Below are 18823 nucleotides of genomic sequence, written 5' to 3'. Positions count from 1 at the left end.
GTACTCCTTCTCGCCCTCTCCCCTTGAGAAAATATCACAGAATGAATGAAAACTGAAGCCCTTTCTTTTGTAGTCAAAGCCACGTCTCTGTCATATTTATTGAGCAGTTACTGTGTTCAGAACACTGTACTAAGCGCTTGGGAGAGTACAATATAACAATATAGCAGTCACATTCCCTGCCTGCAACGAGTTTCCGGCTCCCTTGTGTGGAGGTATGGGACCCTTCACAGATGGGAAACCGAGGTACCACAGGCGTGACCCGGATGCAACCAGGTTTTCCGGCCCGCCGGGGCGGGTTGCGGACAGCCGAGCCCCCTCACCGGCTGATCCGTAAAGAGCCTCTCCCCTTCTCTCTCTCACCTCCACTGCCCAAAACCTCCCCTGCTTCCTCCTCCCTGAAATTTATTTTACTATCCAACTCCTGTGCTAAATTATAAGCTCCTCGAAGGCAGGGTTCACATCTGCTAACTCCACTGCACTCTCCCATGTGCAGAGTAAGCGCTCGATAAGTGCCACTGATTCATTGAGGGGAGAAAGGGAGAATATTGACGATAGACTGGTCAAGACAAGGTCCTTTTTGTTCCTTAAAGGCAGGGATTGGGTCTGTGTTCTCTATTACACTCTTCCAAGCACTCAGTATAGTGCTCAGAACAGAATAAGCACTCAGTTCATTCATTCAATCGTATTTATTGAGCCCTTACTGTGTGCAATAAATATCATTGATTGGTTGAGGGGTGAGAGGGAGAATACAGGTGGATAAACCGGTCAATGCAAGATCCTTTTTGCCCCTTAAAGGCAGGGGTTATGTCTACTTCTTCCCCAGCGCTTAGAACAGTGCTCTGCACATAGTAAGCGCTTAACAAATACCAATATTATTATTATTATTACTTTATTGTATTCTTCTAAGCATTTAGTACAGTGTTCAGTACAGAATAAATGCTCAATAAATACCACCGATTGATTGAGGGGAGGGAGGGAGGGAGAATACAGGGGAGTAGACTGGTCAACACAAGATCCTTGCTGCTTCTTAAGGGCAGGCATCAGATTGACTAACTCTTACACTCTCCCAATCTTTTAGTACAGTGGTCTGCACCCAATAGGCACTGAATAAATACCAATTATTGGGGAGTGGCAGCTATTTGCGGGGGTTCTGTGGGCAAAGACTTCTGTAGGAAGGGTCCCTTCCCGCCGCCAAACCATTTGTAAAAATGCTAGTAATGATTGTGGTTCTTGTTAAATGTTTAATGGGTGTCAGAGCACTGAGCTGAGGGCTAAATACCCATTCTCGGGATGGGGACTCTGTCTGATGCGATCGTATGGTACCTGTCCCAGTGCTTAGCACAGTGCTTGGCACGTAGCAAGCACGTAACAAATGCCACAGTTATTTCCTAACCATTACACGATGGTCAGATTGGACTCAAGCCCCGTCCGTGTCCGCCCCACCCCAACCGAACTCATAGTCTGAGCGGGAGAGGTGGGTTAGGATCGCACTCCCGTTTTCACACGAAGAAACTGAGGCCTGGAGAGGTCAAGGGACTTGCCCAAGATCCCAAAGCGGCCCAGAGGCTGGGCTTCCATTACTCGCCAAATGGCTCCGTAAACCTGTCTGATCCTTCCAGGATGTGCTGGGAGCCTCCCCTCCCCAAGGAACTTCTCTAGGAGGCATCTGGGAGCTGTATTCCTTTCAGTCATACTCTGTTTCTTTTCTCTTTCTCTCTTGCTTTCTTTTGTTTTTTTTGGTTGTTTGGTTTTTTTTGTTGTTGCCGTCTTTGTTTCTCTCTCTCTCTCTCTGTCTCTCTCTCTCTGTCTCTCTCTGTCTCTCATCTGCACCAGACCTGCCAGCCCTCTCTACGGCGCTGGGAGCTCTCTCCGCCCGTCCATGCCTGCGGTGGCCACCCGCCCGCCCCACCGGTCCACCCGCCCGGCCCCGGCCCCGGGCCGCCCGCGGGGAGCATGGGCAGCTCGGCCTCCTCGCTGGCCGCGGAGCCCGAGTCGGACCACGGCTTCCCCAGCCCGCCGTACCCCGGGCCCCCGGCGGCAGGCTGGTACAGGAGCGGGCACGGGGGGCCCCTGTGGGGGGGCATCCTCGGGACCCGGCAGCACCCGCCCTTCCAGCCCAGGGCACGCAGGTAAGAGCCGGGGGAGCTGCGGGGCTGTCGGGAAGCTTTGGGCTGCCACCCCATCCCTCTATTCTCCCCGTACCCCGGCCCCCCCGTCCTCTGTCTCTCCTGATCTCCTATGTCCACCGTCCCTCCATCCCCCAAACCCTCTGGGCCCCTGACCCCCTGTTCTTCCATCCCTCCACAATCCCCCACCTTCCATTCCCTCAGGTCCCTCCTGTCCCCTCCCCCGGCCTCCCAACTGCTGAATAATAATGATGGTATTTGGTAAGCGCTTACTATGTGCCAAGCATTGTTCTAAGTGCTGGTGTAGCTACTAGGTAATCAGGTTGTCCCACGTGGGGGCTCACAGCCGATTTTCAGTTGAGGGAAATGAGGCACAGAGAATTTAAGAGACTTGCCCACAGTCTTAATCCCCATTTTACAGATGAGGTAGCTGAGGCACAGAAAAATGAAGAGACTTGCCCAAAGTCACACAGCTGACAAGTGGCAGAGCTGGGATTAGAACTCACGACCTCTGACTCCCAAGCCTGTGCTCTTTCCACTAAACCACACCCAGGCCCCTGACCCTCTATTCCTCTGCCCCTCCTCCGCCCCCCATCCTACCGAACCCCCTTCCCTCCGGGTCCCCACCATCTCTCCATTCCTCTTATTCCCCGGTCCTCCCAACCCCGCAACCTTCCATCCCCCCAGATCCCCAACCCCCCGTTCCTCCATTTCTCCATCCCTCCTGTCCCCCCAACCCTCCGTCCCCCATCCCAAGCACGGGACCCCACGAGAAAGTGGTCTCCGCATGACAGATCCCCGACCCACCGGGCTAACGGCCTCTGCCTGATGGTGGGTCTCGGTCCCTAGAGCTCCGGGTCTCCCAGTCGGACACCGGCCCACTCCCTCGGAAACTTCTGCTGAGCGTCAGACTTCGAGCCGGTGGCCCGGGGAGACGTGGGGAACCCGGAACCCAGAGCAAATCTCGTTCTCCTTAGCTGCTCCCCGAGAGGGCCCCTCCTTTCCCACCCCAGCCATCCCAAAGCCACCGGGTTCCCTCCATGCTGTCATGGCCCGGCCCATTCCCGGACCTATTCTGGGACCCTGCTGGACCCGTGCGGGCTCAGCCACTACGCTCTTTGGCCGCTGTGTTGTGTAGTGTGTCGGTGTGGCCCTGGTATGTCGCGTGGCAGAGTGCATAGTAGCTGCTACCTAGCCAGCGTGTCGTGCGGTATATTGGCATGGAGCTGGAACGTCGTATGGCAGAGCGTACAGTAGTCGGTATGTCGGTGTGCTGCTGACCCGTGGTACAGTGCGTCAGTGTGTAAGTGGGCATGTGTTATGGCAGATGGTCTAGTAATCGGTATGTCGTTGTGTTGCTGATCCTTTGTGATACTTTGGTGTTGGGGGGGCACAGTGCATGTGGCATACCTGTTCCGCGGGGGTGGGGGGCAGGGGAGAACTGTTGGAATGTATCATGGGACGTTGAGGGTGCTGGAGCCCCCCACTCCCAGGTCAGGGGGAGGGGAACAGAGAGTCTGTGCCCCCCATGGGGGGCAGGGCCTGGAGCAGCCCCCCTAACGGGCAGCAGGAGACGGTCGAGGACAGCGGCCTCCTCACTCGCCCCGGGCGAAGCCTCAGGTGGGGGCCGGGCTCCCAACCAGGGCCCTCTTCTGGATCCTGAGGTTTTAACGCTCTGCCCCTGGGATGAGCATTTTATGGGAGCCCATCTGAAAATTCTAGTCCCTGCGCCTGGTGCCCCACCGATGGAGAAGAGGCTGGACAAGGATGGCTTGGGCTCTTTCCTGAGTCACTCAATCATTCAACCAGCGGTATTTTTTGAGCGCTTACTGCATGCAGAGGGCCAGACTGGGGAGACCACAGTGTATAATAATAATAAATAATAATCCTAATACTTGTTAAACTCTTCCTTTATGCCAAGCACTATCCTAAACACTCGGGTAGAGACAAGTTAACCAGGTTGGACTTAGTCCCTGTCCCACATGGGGCTCACACTCTTAATCCGCACAGCATGCCTTAGTGGATAGAGCCTGGGCCTGGGAGTCAGAAGGCCATGGGTTCTAATCCCAGCTTCGCCACTTGACTACTGTGTGATGTTGGGCAAATCACTTCACTTCTGTGCCTCAGTGACCTCATCTGTAAGCAGGGGATTGAGACTGTGAGCTCCATGTTGGACAGAGACTATGTCCAACTGGATTTGATTGTATCCACCCCAATGTTCAATACAGTGTCTGACACATAGTAAGTGCTTAACAAATGCCATGATTATTATTAGTATTACAGTTGAGGTAACTGAGGTCCAGAGAAGCAAAGTGACTTGCCCAAGGTCACACGGCAGACAAGTGGCAGAGCTGGGATTATAACCCAGATCCTTCTGACTTCCAGGCCCGGGCTCTAGCCACTAAGCCACACGGCTTCTCTCGCAGCATCACTAAGGTTGTTTGGCACAGTCCATGCCCTCCAACCTGATTATCGCATGTCTACCCCAGTGTTTAGGAAAGTGTTTGACACATAGTAAATCTTTAACAAATCCCATAAAGAATCAAATAAAGAGGTGCTTGCAGTCTGGCACTTGATTGAAGGACTTCAGAGTTGGGCGGGGCTGAAGTGAGAAGATTAGGAACAGTGGGGCATGAGGAAACCCTTCAGACCAGGAGGGTTTTAGAGCGATTTGGACCCAAGTGGACTCCGCCAGGCTCCTGGAGGGCAGGAAGCATGTGTCTGGTGGCTGTCATACTCTCCCTAGCGCTTAGTTTAGTGCCTAGTTGTCAGGAGGCCTTGAGGAAGTACCATTATAATAATATGATTGTGGCGTTCGTTACACGCTTACTAAGCGATAAAACACTGTGTTAAGCACTTAATCATATTTATTGAGTGCTTACTGCACACAGAGGAGGGTACTAAGTGTTTGAGAGAGTACAGTGCGACAGCTTTGGTAAGCACGTTCCCTGACCACATCTAGAAGCAAGAGAGACATTAATATAAATAAATTACGCATATGTACGTTAAGTGCTGTGGGGCCGAGGCAGGGAGGTAAAAAAAGTTCTCTTTTGGACACGTTAAGTTTGAGCCGTCAGCGAGACGTCCTGAAGGCAGGAGGAAAATACAAGACTGTAGAGGAGGAGAGAAGAGAGGTCGGGGCTGGAGATGTAGATTTGGGAATCACCTGAGTAGAGATGGTAGTTGAAGCCATGGGAGCGAATGAGTTCTCCAAGGGAGTGGGTGTAGATGGGGAACAGAAGGGGACCCAGAACTGAACCTGGAGGGACTCCTACAGTTAGGGGGTGGGGGGCAGAAGAGGAATCCGTGAAAGAGACAGAGAATGAGCGACCAGAGAGACAGGAGGACAACCAGGAGAGGACAGTATGAGTAGCCAAGGTTAGATAATGTTTCCAGGAGGAGGGGGTGTTGGAGGCAGCTGAGAAGTTGACAGTTAGGGGATGGGGGACAGAGGAGGAGCCCGCGAAAGAGACTGAGAATGAGTGGCCTGAAAGATAGGAGGAAAGCCAGGAGAGAACAGTATCAGTGAAGCGAGGGCTGCTGGATAATGCTTAGAGAAACAGTATGACTTAGTGGAAAGAACATGGGCTTGGGAGTCAGAGGTCATGGGTTCTAATCCTGCCTTCCCCACTTGTCTGCTGTGTGACCCTGGGCAAGCCACTTAACTTATCTGTGCCTCAGTTACCTCATCTGTAAAATGAGGATTGCGACTGTGAGCCCCCTATGGGACCACCTGATTACCTTGTATCTCCCCCAGCACTTAAAACAGTACTTGGCACATAGTGCTTAACAAATACCAAATTATTATAATGTTTCCAGGAGAAGGGGATGTCACAGGCAGCTGAGTTGTTGAGGAGGATTAGGGTGGAGTCGAGGCTGTTGACTATGACAGGAAGGAGTTGGTTGGTGACCTTAGAGAGGGCAGTTTCGATGGAGTGCAGGGAGTGGAAGCCAGATTAGAGGAAGTCGAAGAGAGGAACTTGAGACAGCGGGTGTAGACAATTCGCTTATGGAGTTTGGAGAGGAATGGTAGGACTGAGACTCTAGACAGTAAGCTCGTTGTTGGCAGGGAACATGTCTGTTATATTGCGGTTTGTACTCCTCCAAGCGTTTCATACAGTGACCTGCACCCAGTAAGAGCTCGATAAATATGATTGACCGAGGGAGATGGGATCATAACTAGAGGGAGCTGTGGGCTCAAGGGAGGCTTATTTTTTTAGGAGAGGGAAACTGTGAGCATGTTTGAAAGCAATGGGGAAGAAGCCATTGGAAAGTGAGCAGTTGAAGATGATGATCAGGGAGGAAGGAAGTGCTTTGAAGTGTGAAGAGATGAGGTCAGAGCGGAGGTCGGAGCCACAGGTGGCAGGGGGGGATTTTGAGGAGAGGTGAGAGATCTCTAGAGATACTGCTGGGAAAGATGGGAGGAGAATCAAAGGGGCAGGATGAGGGAGGGCCTGGAGGGGAGCTGGGGAGATTTTAGGGAGATCAAACCTGATGGTTTCAATTTTCTCAGTAAAGTAAGTGGCCAGGTCATTAGGGGCAAAACATGGGTGGTGGAGGAACTGGGTGTTTGAAACATGTGAAACAACTGGCGAGGGCAATGGGCATGGCAGTAAATAAGGACCAATCAATCAATTTTATTTATTGGGTGCTTACTGTGTGCAGAGCACTGTACTAAGCACTTGGGAGAGTACAATATAACAAAGTTGGTAGACACATTCCCTGCCCACAGCAAGCTTACAGCCTAGAGGGGAAGACAGACATTAATATAAATAAATAAATTGTGGATATAAACATAAGTGCTGTGGGGCTGAGGGAGGGGTGGATAAAGAGTGCAAATCCAAGACCAAGGTCTGCACAGAAGAGGGTGGGAGAAGAGGAAATGAGGGCTCAGTTGGGGAAGGCCTTCTGGAGGAGATGTACCCTCTCTAAAAGCTTTGAAGGTGGGGAGAGTGATCTTCTGTCAGATATTAATTGGGAGGATGTTCCAGGCCAGAGTCAGAATGTGAGCAAGAGGTTGGCGGCGAGATAGACAAGATCGAGGTACAGAGAATCGTTTGGCGTTAGAGGAGTGAAGTGTGTGGGCTGGTTTGCAGTAGGAAATCAGCGAGGGAAGGTAGGAGGGGACAAGGTGATTGACGGCTTTGAAGCCGATGGGGAAATAGACTATAAATTCATTGTGGGTAGGGAATGAATCTGTTATATTGTACTCTCCCAAGTGCTTAGTACCTTGCTCAATACATATGATTGATCAATTGGAAAAAATGTTGCCTGAGGGAAGAGAGGGCAGAGTTAAAGCAGGTTAAGGATGAGGTTTATTCATTCATTCATTCAATAGTATTTATTGAGCGCTTACTATGTGCAGAGCACTGTACTAAGCGCTTGGGATGAACAGGTCGGCAACAGATAGAGACAGTCCCTGCCGTTTGACGGGCTTACAGTCTAATCGGGGGAGACGGACAGACAAGAACAATGGCAATAAACAGAGTCAAGGGGAAGAACATCTCGTAAAAACAATGGCAACTAAATAGAATCAAGGCGATGTACAATTCATTAACAAAATAAATAGGGTAACGAAAATATATACAGTTGAGCGGACGAGTACAGTGCTGTGGGGATGGGAAGGGAGAGGTGGAGGAGCAGAGGGAAAAGGGGAAAAAGAGGGTTAAGCTGCGGAGAGGTAAAGGGGGGATGGCAGAGGGAGTAGAGGGAGAAGAGGAGCTCAGTCTGGGAACGCCTCTTGGAGGAGGTGAGTTTTAAGTAGGGTTTTGAAGAGGGAAAGAGAATCAGTTTGGCGGAGGTGAGGAGGGAGGGCGTTCCAGGACCGCAGGAGGACGTGACCCAGGGGTCGACGGCGGGATAGGCGAGACCGAGGGACGGTGAGGAGGTGGGCGGCAGAGGAGCGGAGCGTGCGGAGTGGGCGGTAGAAAGAGAGAAGGGAGGAGAGGTAGGAAGGGGCAAGGTGATGGAGAGCCTCGAAGCCTAGAGTGAGGAGTTTTTGTTTGGAGCGGAGGTTGATAGGCAACCACTGGAGTTGTTTAAGAAGGGGAGTGACATGCCCAGATCATTTCTGCAGGAAGATGAGCCGGGCAGCGGAGTGAAGAATAGACCGGAGCGGGGCGAGAGAGGAGGAAGGGAGGTCAGAGAGAAGGCTGACACAGTAGTCTAGCCGGGATATAACGAGAGCCCGTAACAGTAAGGTAGCCGTTTGGGTGGAGAGGAAAGGGCGGATCTTGGCGATATTGTAGAGGTGAAACCGGCAGGTCTCGGTAACGGATAGGATGTGTGGGGTGAACGAGAGAGACGAGTCAAGGATGACACCGAGATTGCGGGCATGAGAGACGGGAAGGACGGTCGTGCCATCCACGGTGATAGAGAAGTCTGGGAGAGGACCGGGTTCGGGAGGGAAGATGAGGAGCTCAGTCTTGCTCATGTTGAGTTTTAGGTGGCGGGCCGACATCCAGGTGGAGACGTCCCGGAGGCAGGAGGAGATGCGAGCCTGAAGGGAGGGGGAGAGGACAGGGGCGGAGATGTAGATCTGCGTGTTATCTGCGTAGAGATGGTAGTCAAAGCCGTGAGAGCGAATGAGTTCACCGAGGGAGTGAGTGTAAATGGAGAACAGAAGAGGGCCAAGAACTGACCCTTGAGGAACTCCAACAGTTAAAGGATGGGAGGGGGAGGAGGCTCCAGCGAAGGAGACCGAGAATGACCGGCCAGAGAGGTAAGAGGAGAACCAGGAGAGGACAGAATCCATGAAGCCAAGGTGAGATAAGGTATGGAGGAGGAGGGGATGGTCGACAGTGTCAAAGGCAGCAGAGAGGTCAAGGAGGATTAGAATGGAGCAGGAGCCATCGGATTTGGCAAGAAGGAGGTCACGGGTGACCTTAGAGAGAGCAGTCTCGGTAGAGCGGAGGGGACGGAAGCCAGATTGGAGGGGGTCTAGGAGAGAATGGGAGTTAAGGAATTCTAAGCATCGATTGTAGACGACTCGTTCTAGGATTTTGGAAAGGAAGGGTAGTAGGAAGATAGAACGATAACTGGAGGGGGAAGTGGGGTCAAGAGCGGGTTTTTTTAGGATGGGGGAGACGTGGGCATGTTTGAAGGCAGAGGGGAAGGAGCCCTTGGAGATTGAGTGGTTAAAAATAGAAGTTAAGGAAGGTAGGAGGGCAGGGGCGATGGTTTTAAGAAGGTGAGAGGGAATGGGGTCCGAGGTGCAGGTGGAGGGGGTGGCACTTGCAAGGAGGGAGGAGATCTCCTCTGAGGATACTGCAGGGAAGGATGGGAAAGTAGGGGAGGAGGTTGGTGGGGGGGAGGGGAGAGGCGGAGGGGTGACTTTGGGGAGCTCAGACCTGATCGTGATGATTTTCGTGAGGAAATAGGTGGCCAGATCATTGGGGGTGAGAGATGGGGGAGGGGGAGGAACAGGGGGCCTAAGGAGAGAGTTAAAGGTCCGGAACAATCGGCGGGGGTGACGGGCATGGGTGTCGATGAGGGAGGAGAAGAAGCTTTGCCTGGCGGAGGAGAGGGCAGAGTTAAGGCAGGAAAGGATAAATTTGAAGTGTGTGAGGTCGGCTTGGTGCTTGGACTTTCGCCAGCAGCGCTCATTGATGTGGTTAGCCTGGTATCTGGATTTCCACCAGCACCACTCTGTGGTTCGTTGACAGGGATGAAGGAAGCGGACTGGAGGCCGACAGGGCTGTGGGTTAGTAGTACGTGATCGGTGCAGGGATAGGGCAGCGAGTCAGTTGAGTTCAGTAGAGAGGGTAGTGTTGAGCGCATCAGTTGGGTCGTCAAGGGACAGTATGTTCGGTATGGAGACTAAATGGGGCATGATGACTTGAGAAAATCTGATGGGGTCAAAAGATTGGAGGTTTCTGTGGAGGAATAGGGTGATTGTGTGGGAGAGAAGGCAGGTGAGGTGGTTGTGGTTGAAAAGAGGGATTTCCATCTCTACTTATGTATATATCCTTATATTTTCCCTTTTCCCTTATATGTAATTTATTTAAATATCTATCTCCCCCTTTGGATTGTAAGGTCCACCTACTTACCTGATCCCAAGTGCTTAGTACAATGCATAGAATAAAGCACTAGAGAAATACCACTGATTGGTTGATTTATCAGATCCAGTCCTTGCCCCTCACAAGCCTTGCAGACTAAGAGAGGATTGATAGAATATTCATTCAATCGTATCTATTGAGCGCTTACTGTGTGCAGAGCACACAGTATATTGAATATGTTGAATATGATACAACAGAGTTGGAAGAAGCATCCCCTGCCCAAAACGAGCTTGCAGTCTAGAGGGGAAGATAGACATTCATAGAAATAAATAATGGATGTGTGCTGAGGGGCTGAGGGTGGGGCCCCGTCTGCAAATATAGGCTGGGGAGAGGACAGGAGAGGACAAGCACATCCGGAGCAGTGGAACAATAAATCATTAAAGCAGCGTAAGGGACAAGGACAAAGAATCCAATATCCAGAATAAAAACCAAAGTCAGTAGAAATCTGTAGGCTGGAGGAGCAGAATTTCAGGCTTCTTGTGATTCACTCAATCATATTTATTGAGTGCTTACTGTTTGCAGAGCACCGTACTAAGCGCTTGGGAGAGTACAGTACAACAATAAGCAGACGTGTTCTGTCCATAATAAGCTTACAGTCTAGATGGGGGTGACAATAAAATAAATAAATTACAGCTATATACATAAGTGCTGTGGGGCAGGGAGGGGAAAGGACAAAGGAAGTGAGTCAAGGCGACACAGAAGGGAGCCAGAGAAGAGGAAGGGGAGGATTAGGGAAGACCTCTTGGAGGAGTTGTGCCTTCATTTAGGCTTTGAAGGGGGAGAGAGTAATTGTCAGATTTGAGAAGGGAGGGTGTTCCAGGCCAGGGACGGGATTTGGGCGAGGAGTCAGTGGTGAGATCGAGGCACAGTAAGAAGGTTAGCATCAGAGGAGCGAAGTGTGCGCTCAATAAATACAATAGAATGAATTTTTGTAGAAGGATGATCCAGGCAGCAGCGAGAAGTATGGCCTGGAGTGGGGGGAGACAGGGGGTTCAGAATCCATGGCCCAGCCACAGCCACGGTGAGAGCTCCAGTAGCCACCTGTTGTCCCAGGATTTGTGGAGGCCCCGCTCAGCAGCTGTTTTCCTCATTCCCGCCGGGGCTGTGGAAGGCAGGACGGAATGGAGGTCTTCTCGGAAGCATGGAAGGGGAGAGCGGGTGTCTGCTCCTGTGGCAGCGGTGTGGCCTGCTGTTCATTGGGGGAGGTGGTGGGGAATACCGGGAGCGTGTGGCAGCAGCTTTCATCCCTGCAGCTTGGCGCTCACAGAACGTGCTGGGAGCAGGGCCCTCCTGTGACTGGGAGTTAAGGCCCTTGGCTCGGCCCAGGGAGGGACTGAGCACGGCTTGGCTACAGGAAGAAGGGAGGAGGACTGGATATCTACTTGAGTTAATAATTAAATTGCAGCATTTGTAAGCCTTAATCCTATAGGGAGAGGGAGACGGGTTCAGTGGGGGTAGCACCTTATCCCCTCAACAACCCTATGGGGATCGGGCACTGCCCTGGCTGCTGGGGAAACCGAGGCATCGGGAAGATGCGTACCCAGCCGGTCCAGCCAGGACAGAAGCTCAGTACTGGGCCTTGGTCACTGGCTGCGGCATATCTGGCCAGGGCTTGATGGGAGTGGGCTCAGCCTTTGAGATTGGCAGAGAATAATGCTGTACGTGGGTAGGGAGGCCTGGGAAACAGAGAGGGCTCCCCCCCTTCCCCCACACCTCCTGTCGCTTCCTGTCACGCCCCAGCCAGAGTTCAGCTGGGACTGCCAGAGTTCAGCAGAGACTGTGGATAGGGCCTGGTGTGCACACAAAAGTGTGTGCCTGTCCAGTCCATGTCCCAAACTCTCAATACAATACCTAACACATGGGCCCTCAAATCCCATCGATTGACTGACAGTAGCATCGAGAGCAGTGGGATCTGCCCGGGTCCTCAGAGATACACACCCCTTCCCCAAGCATTTGGGGACTTGGCTTTCAAGGTTCCCGGTGGAGCTGCAGGGCCAGACTGTAAGCTCGATGTAGGCAGGGAATGTGTCTGTTTATTGTCATGTTGTCTTCTCCCAAGCACTTAGTACAGTGCTCTGCAAACAATTAGCACTCAGTAAATGCGATTGAATTATCTGTGGCCTGGGAAACTGGAGTCAGGGAAGAGGGTGCTTCCTTGAGAAGAGAGCTTTACGTGAGCCTGGAGCGAGGGATGAACCAGGGAAAGGTGGTGGGGTGGGAGGAGGAGGACTCCCACAGGGGCTGAAAGCAGATGCCTGCACTATCTCCCCCTCCCCGTCTCCTCCTCCCCATGGCCCGGCTGCCAGTGGTGGTGCTGCTGATCCGGGGTGGCCCCGCCTAGCGATGGTCCTGACCAGCGGGGGCCCCGGTCAGCGATGGGTCCCAGCCGGTGGTGATCCCGGACAGCAGCAGTTCTGGCCGGCAAAGGACCCAACCAGCATCATCATTGTCACTAGGGTATTTGTTGAGCGCTTACTGTGTGCCAGGCACTGTACTAAGCACTGGGATGGATACAAGCTAATCAGATTGGACGTGGGGCTCACAGTCTCGATCCTCATTTTACAAATGAGGTAACTGAGGCCCAGAGAAGTGAAGTGACTTGTCCAGAGTCACACAGCAGACAAGTGGCAGAGCCAGGATTAGAACCCCTGACCTGACTCCCAGACCAGGGCTGTAGCCACTGCACCATGTCAGGAAAGAACAGAGTCAGTAGTGTTGCTACTGCAGCGAGGGTGACCATTTGTCCGGTTGCCAGGAGGTCAGCCTCCATCCGGTATGCCTGAGACAGGCGATGCCTTTCTGTCGGGAGCTTTCATATCCAACGCCGGTCTCCCTCTGCCATGGCTCGGAAGGGGCACCTGAGCTCCCGGGGACCCGGGGGGCACTGCAGCTGTGGAGCTCCAGGTCAGGGGTTCTCCAGAGACCCTCCGTAGGTTTGGGGCAGCCCCCACACTGGGGCACATGGGCACTATCACGATGTGCCGTGGGTCTGGCGACCCGCACAGAGCCATGGGCAGCCTGGGTCTGATACCTGCAAGGGTCATCAGTGCCCGCTATCACTACCCCCCAGGGGAGAGGCTGTGGAGCAGGGGAAGTAAGGGGGGCTGGGGAATTGTAGAGCAGCAACTATGGTCTCGTTGCAAATGCTCCCCCGCCCCCAGTCCCAGCAAGCCCTGGGGTGTTCCCGTTGACGTCAGTGGCTGTTTTCCTCGAGGTTTTGAGGACCGAGGCCAGGCGGCTGGGACGGCATGGCTCCTTTGTTCTTCGTTGATTGACCCTCCCTCCTGTGCCAATGACCTCATGGGGCAGCTGCCCCACCATCTGACCGGGGGGAGGTTTGGGTCAAACAGAGATGAAGGGCTGATTTCTCATGGGGGGGTGGGGAGGGGAGGGACTGTCCATGTGGGATCAACTGATTGAGCCGGGCCCAAGACCAGGCCATTTCTGGGACCCCAGTGACTGGCCTGGAGCTGTGGCTCGGCTGGACCCCAGGAAATTCTTACCGGCTGGAAGCTGCGCTAGAAATGGGGCCCGGGACAGTGCCCAGAATTGGAAGCCGCTCGAGGTTGGGGGCTCTTGTCTTTGACACTCATTGGCTGTTCTTAAGAACCTGGTGCAGTAGATATCCAATGGAAAGAGCATGAACCTGGGAGTCAGAGGACCTGGGTTCTAATCCTGACTCCGCCACTCATCTGCTGTTTGGCTTTGGGCAAGTCACTTCACTTGACTGTGCCTCAGTTACCTCATCTGAGAAATGAGGATTAAGACTCTGAGCCCTATGTGATATAGGGACGGTGTCCAACCTGGTTAATTCGCATCTACCCCAGTGCTTGACACTGTGCCTGGAATAAGGTAAGTGCTTAACAATACCATTTACAAAAAAAAAAAATTAAATGATGAGGCATATACCCAAGCAGGAAGTGGGGCTACTGGTAGCAGCTGCTGGATATCGCTTTCAAGATGCACACTGCCAACTAGCTGAGAAAGAACGCCGAGGTTGACAATTTAGAGGAGGCCAATACACAGTTCTGCTCCCATCAGCAGCTCCCTGCACACACTCTTCAAAAGACAATGTCTGTTTCCTGTATTAGAGTGTCAATCAGTCAAGCAGTGCTATTTATTGAGCACCTACTATTTGCAGACCCCGAACTAAGCGCTTGGGAGAGTACAGTCCAACTGAGTTAGTAGAAGGGTTTGCTGCCCACCACAAGCCTACAGTCTAGAGGGGGAGACAGACATGAAAATAAATGACAGATATGGACATAAGTGCTTATGGGCCTGAGGGTGGGGTGAGTATCAGGTGCTTAAAGGGGACAGGTGCAAGAGTCAGCGGGACTCAGAAAGAGAGGGAGGAGGGAAAATGAGGGCCTGAGAAAGGCCTCTCGGAGAAGTGATTTTAAATAAGGTTTTGAAGGTGGGAGAGTGGTGGTCTGTCGGATTTGAAGAGGGAGGCCAGAGGCAGGATGTGGGCGGAGGGTCAGCGGCAAGATAGACGAGATTGAGGGATGGTGAGTAGGTTGGTGTTACAGGAGTGAAGTGAGTGGGCTAGGTTATAATAGGAACTCAAGCGAGGTAAGATGGGAAGGGGCAAGATGATTGAAAGCTTTACAGCTGATGGTAAGGAGTTTCTGTTTGATGTGGAGGCGGATGGGCAACCACTGGAGGTTATTGAGTGGGGAGAAATGGAGTGAATGTTTCTGTAGAAAAATGATCTGGGCAGCAGAGTGAAGTATGGACTGGAAAGGGGAGAGACGGGATGCAGGGAGGGCAGCGTGGAGGCCAATGCAGTCAGTCATCTTATGGGCAGTGAATAGGTCTCAGGTTTCTGTCATGCTTTCCCAAGTGCTCAGAACAGTGCATTGCACCCAGTAGGCATTCAGTAAGAACCCCTGTTCCTAGTTCTATAATGGCCAGGGGTGGCAGGAGCCACATTCAGGAACCCAGCTCTGGTGTCCAGAACCAACTTGTCTCTGGGCTGAAGGGGTGTGCCCTACAAAGATGGCAAATGCCTGCAGAGTTCCAAGTCACTCATTTCTGACTTTGAGTTCCTTCCAGCATGAACGAAGTTTGGGTATTTCATAGATGAACAGTCTGTGATGGGTCACTGGGGGTGAGTCGGGGAAGGAGAGGGCAGAGTCAGGGGTTGTGGATGGTCCATTCTGGGTTACTGGGGGAAAGTCAGGGGTAGAGAGGGGAGAGTTGGGGAGGCAGGTGGTCCTTGTTGGGTCATTTATTGGGTCATATTTATTGAGCGCTTACTGTGTGCTGAGTACTGTACTTAAGCGTTTGGGCGGGTACCCTACAACAATAAACAGTCACATTCCCTGCCCACACAACTCACAGTCTAGAAGGGAGGAGACAGACATGAATACAAATAAATAAAATTACAGATATGTACGAAAGTGCTGTGGGGCCAAGCGGGGCCAAGAGCAAAGGGAACAAGTCAGGCCAATTCGGAAGGGAATGGGACATGAGGAAAGGTGGGGCTTAATCTGGGAAGGCCTCTTGAAGGAGTTGTGCCTTCAATAAGGCTTTGAAGTGGGGGAGAGTAATTGTTGCATTTGAGGAGGGAGGGTGTTCCAGGCCAGAGGCAGGACATGGGCTAAGAGTTGGCGTTGAGGTAGGCAAGATCGAGGCAAAGTGAGAAGGTTAGCACAAGAGGAGCTAAGTGTGTGGGCTGGGTCATAAAAGGAGAGAAATAAGGTGAGGTAGGAGGGGGCACGGTGGAAGAGTGCTTTAAAGCCAACGGTGAGGAGATTTTGTTTGATGCGGAGGTGGATGGGCAACCATTGGAGTTTTTTGAGGAGCGGGGTGACTTGTCCTGAATGTTTTTGTAGAAAAGTCATCCGGGCAGCAGAGTGAAGTATGGACTGGGAGTGGGGAGAGACAGGAGGTTGGGAGGTCAGCAAGAAGTCTGATGCAGTAATCCAGGCAGGATAAGATGTGATTGTATTAACGTGATAGCAGTTTGGCAGTTTGGATGGAGAGTAAAGGGTGATTTTAGCTATTTTGTGAAGGTAGGACCAAGAGGATTTAGTGATGGATTGAATATGTGGGTTAAATGAGAGAGATGAGTCAAGGATAACCCCAAGGTTATGAGTTTGTGAGACAGGAAGGATGGTGGTGCCATCTACATTGATGGGAAAGTCAGGGTGAGGACAGGGTTTGGGTGGAAAGATTAATGAGCTCTGTTCTGGACATGTTAAGCTTGAGGTGACAGGAGGACATCCAGGTAGAGATGTCTTGAAGACAGGAGGCAATGCGAGGCTGGAGAGAGGGAGAGAGACAGGGCTGGAGATGTAGATTTGGGGGTCACTGCAGGAGATTCAGAGAACACGAGGAGAGAGTCAGGGGTGATGGTTGGTCTGTGCTGGGTCACTGGAAAAGAGGCAGAGGTGTTGGACAGTGCATGCTGGGTCCCTCGGGGAGAGTCAGGGAAGGATAAAATGATGCTAGCGTATCACTCTAGCCAGAGGGCCAGAGCCCTCACCCAGGTCCTCCTTCTGGCTTGGAACTCCGTCCCCCTAAATATCTGCCAGACCACCACTCTCCATCTTCCAAGCACCATTTAGGTCACATCTTCTCCATGAGGCCTTCCCTGATTAAGCCTTCTTTTCTCCACTCACTTTTCCGTCTATACTGTCTATGCACTTGGATCTGTGACTTTGGACAACTGATTTTTGCCCCACCCCTAACCACATCACCTATGTACATATCTTTAAGTTATTTTTTATAAATTATTTATTCATATTATCTGTCTTCCCCTGTAGACTGTAAATTCATTATGGTCAGGGAACATGTCTGCTGATACTCTTGTATTGTTCTCTCCCACACGCTTAGCACAGTCAGGACTTAATAAATACCACTGATTGATCAGTTGATTGTCTCTGCTGGGTCATTGGGGGACAGTTAGGAGTGTTGATTGGTCCAGATTGGGTCATTGTAGAAGAGCAAGCAGTGTTGGATGATCTGCCCCAAATCATGAAGTTAAATGTCCAGGAAGAAAAACTAACCCAGGGCTCTCTCAAGAATCCTGCATCCTTATTGTCCAGGCCCAGGCTAAAAGGACCGCTGGACCATCCAGCCCCATTTTTCCTTTATTATTATTAAAAATAATAATAATTGTGGTATTTGTTAAATGCTATGTGCCAGCCACTGTCCTAAGCGTGGGAGTGGATACAAGCAAATTGGGTTGGACACAGTCCATTTTCCTTTCTCATATCTCCTGGGTCTGTCCTTCCTCTTCATCATTATGGCCACCGTGATCCAAGCCTTTACTACTTCATGGCTCGGTTCTGGGTTGGCCTCCTAACTGGCCTCTCCTCCTCCAACCTCTCCCCGTTGCAGTCTGGCTACATAAAACCCCACCCCTCCTTAGAATCCACCAATGGCTGCCCTCTCATCTTTGAACCCAAGTAAAATTTCCTCTTCATTGACTACAATCCTCTCCACCAGCTGGCTTATTCAGTTCATCTCAATCAGTAGTGTTTACTGAGTGCTTACTGTGTGCTGAGGAGTATTCGGAGCACATGGAAGAGTATAATAGAATTAGTAGACATGTTCCCTCCCTCGGTGCTTGTGTTCTATACGGGGAAACAGGCATTTAAAATAGATTAAAGGGGAAGTAAAGCGTAAGGACGCGGACATTAGTGCCATGGGGCTGGGATGAGGATCAAAGTGCTTAAGGGTTCACAGCCTTCCTCTCTTTAAAAGCCACCACCTCCAGGAGGTCTTCCCTGATTAACCCGTGCCCTCTTGGCTTAGATCGGGTACTAAAATCCCCATTTTACAGATGAGGAAATGGAGGCTCATTGAAGGTAAGTGATATGTCCCAGGTCACACAGCAGGCAGGTGGCAGAGCTGGGTTGAGAACCCAGGTTCGCTGACTCCCAGGGCCGGGCTCTGTTCCCTGGGTTGTGTGGCTTACCTTCTCAGTGCCCATTGTGGGCAGAAGCCCTGAGGGGAGAACAGTAGTGGGGGCCACCCCTTCCCGTCCTCAAGGAGCTGACAGTCCCCTGGCGAGTACCCAGTGAGGGTTTGGCAAGTGGGAGGGACCAGGGATGATGATTATCATTATCATTGTTGTTGTTATTACTATTATTATTACATTTGTTAAGCCGACCTCGCTGTGGGCAGGGATTATCACTATTTATTGTTGTATTGTACTTTCCCAAGCGTTTAATACAGTGCTCTCCACACAGTAAGTGCTTAATAGAGAAGCAGCGAAGCATCGTGGCTCAGTGAAAAGAGCCCGGGCTTTGGAGTCAGAGGTCATGAGTTCAAATCCCGGCTCTGGCACTTGCCAGCTGTGTGACTGGGCAAGTCGCTTCACTTCTCTGTGCCTCACTTACCTCATCTGTAAAATGGGGATGAAGACTGTGAGCCCCACATGGGACAACCTGATTCCCCTGTGTCTACCCCAGCACTTAGAACAGTGCTCTGCACATAGTAAGCGCTTAACAAATACCATCATTATTATTATTATTAATAAGTACGATTGAATGAATGAATGTTAAGCATTGGGGTCGATACAAGTTAATCAGATTGGACACAGTCCCCATCTCACGTGGGGTTCACAGTCTAAGGGAGAGGTAGAACCCCCATTGCAGAGAAGAGGAAACTGAGGCCCAGAGAAGTCAG

The 18823-nt window shown here is 51.7% G+C and overlaps 1 protein-coding gene across 3 annotated transcripts in view; it reads left to right on the top strand.

Annotated features, from left to right (window-relative positions):
• The window catches only part of CAPN15 (calpain 15), a 44389-nt gene that overhangs the window by 11849 nt on the left and 13717 nt on the right, over positions 1-18823 (top strand). Inside the window, exon 1 of one of the 3 annotated variants that reach the window (XM_029049299.2) lies at positions 1932-2129. The exons of 1 other annotated variant lie outside the window; for it this stretch is intronic. In XM_029049299.2, coding sequence (XP_028905132.2) covers positions 1954-2129 — 176 coding nt within the window. In that variant the 5' untranslated portion in view covers positions 1932-1953. Of the gene's footprint in view, positions 1-1931; positions 2130-18823 lie in introns of those variants that run through there. One more of the 3 variants, XM_029049298.2, reaches the window with a different exon arrangement.

The sequence above is a fragment of the Ornithorhynchus anatinus genome, chromosome 21 (genome assembly GCF_004115215.2).
Source record: "Ornithorhynchus anatinus isolate Pmale09 chromosome 21, mOrnAna1.pri.v4, whole genome shotgun sequence".
In the NCBI taxonomy this organism is placed as follows: Eukaryota; Metazoa; Chordata; class Mammalia; order Monotremata; family Ornithorhynchidae; genus Ornithorhynchus; species Ornithorhynchus anatinus.
The sequence above is the reverse complement of the archived record's forward strand: the minus strand, read 5'-3'. Positions and strand labels throughout refer to the sequence as shown.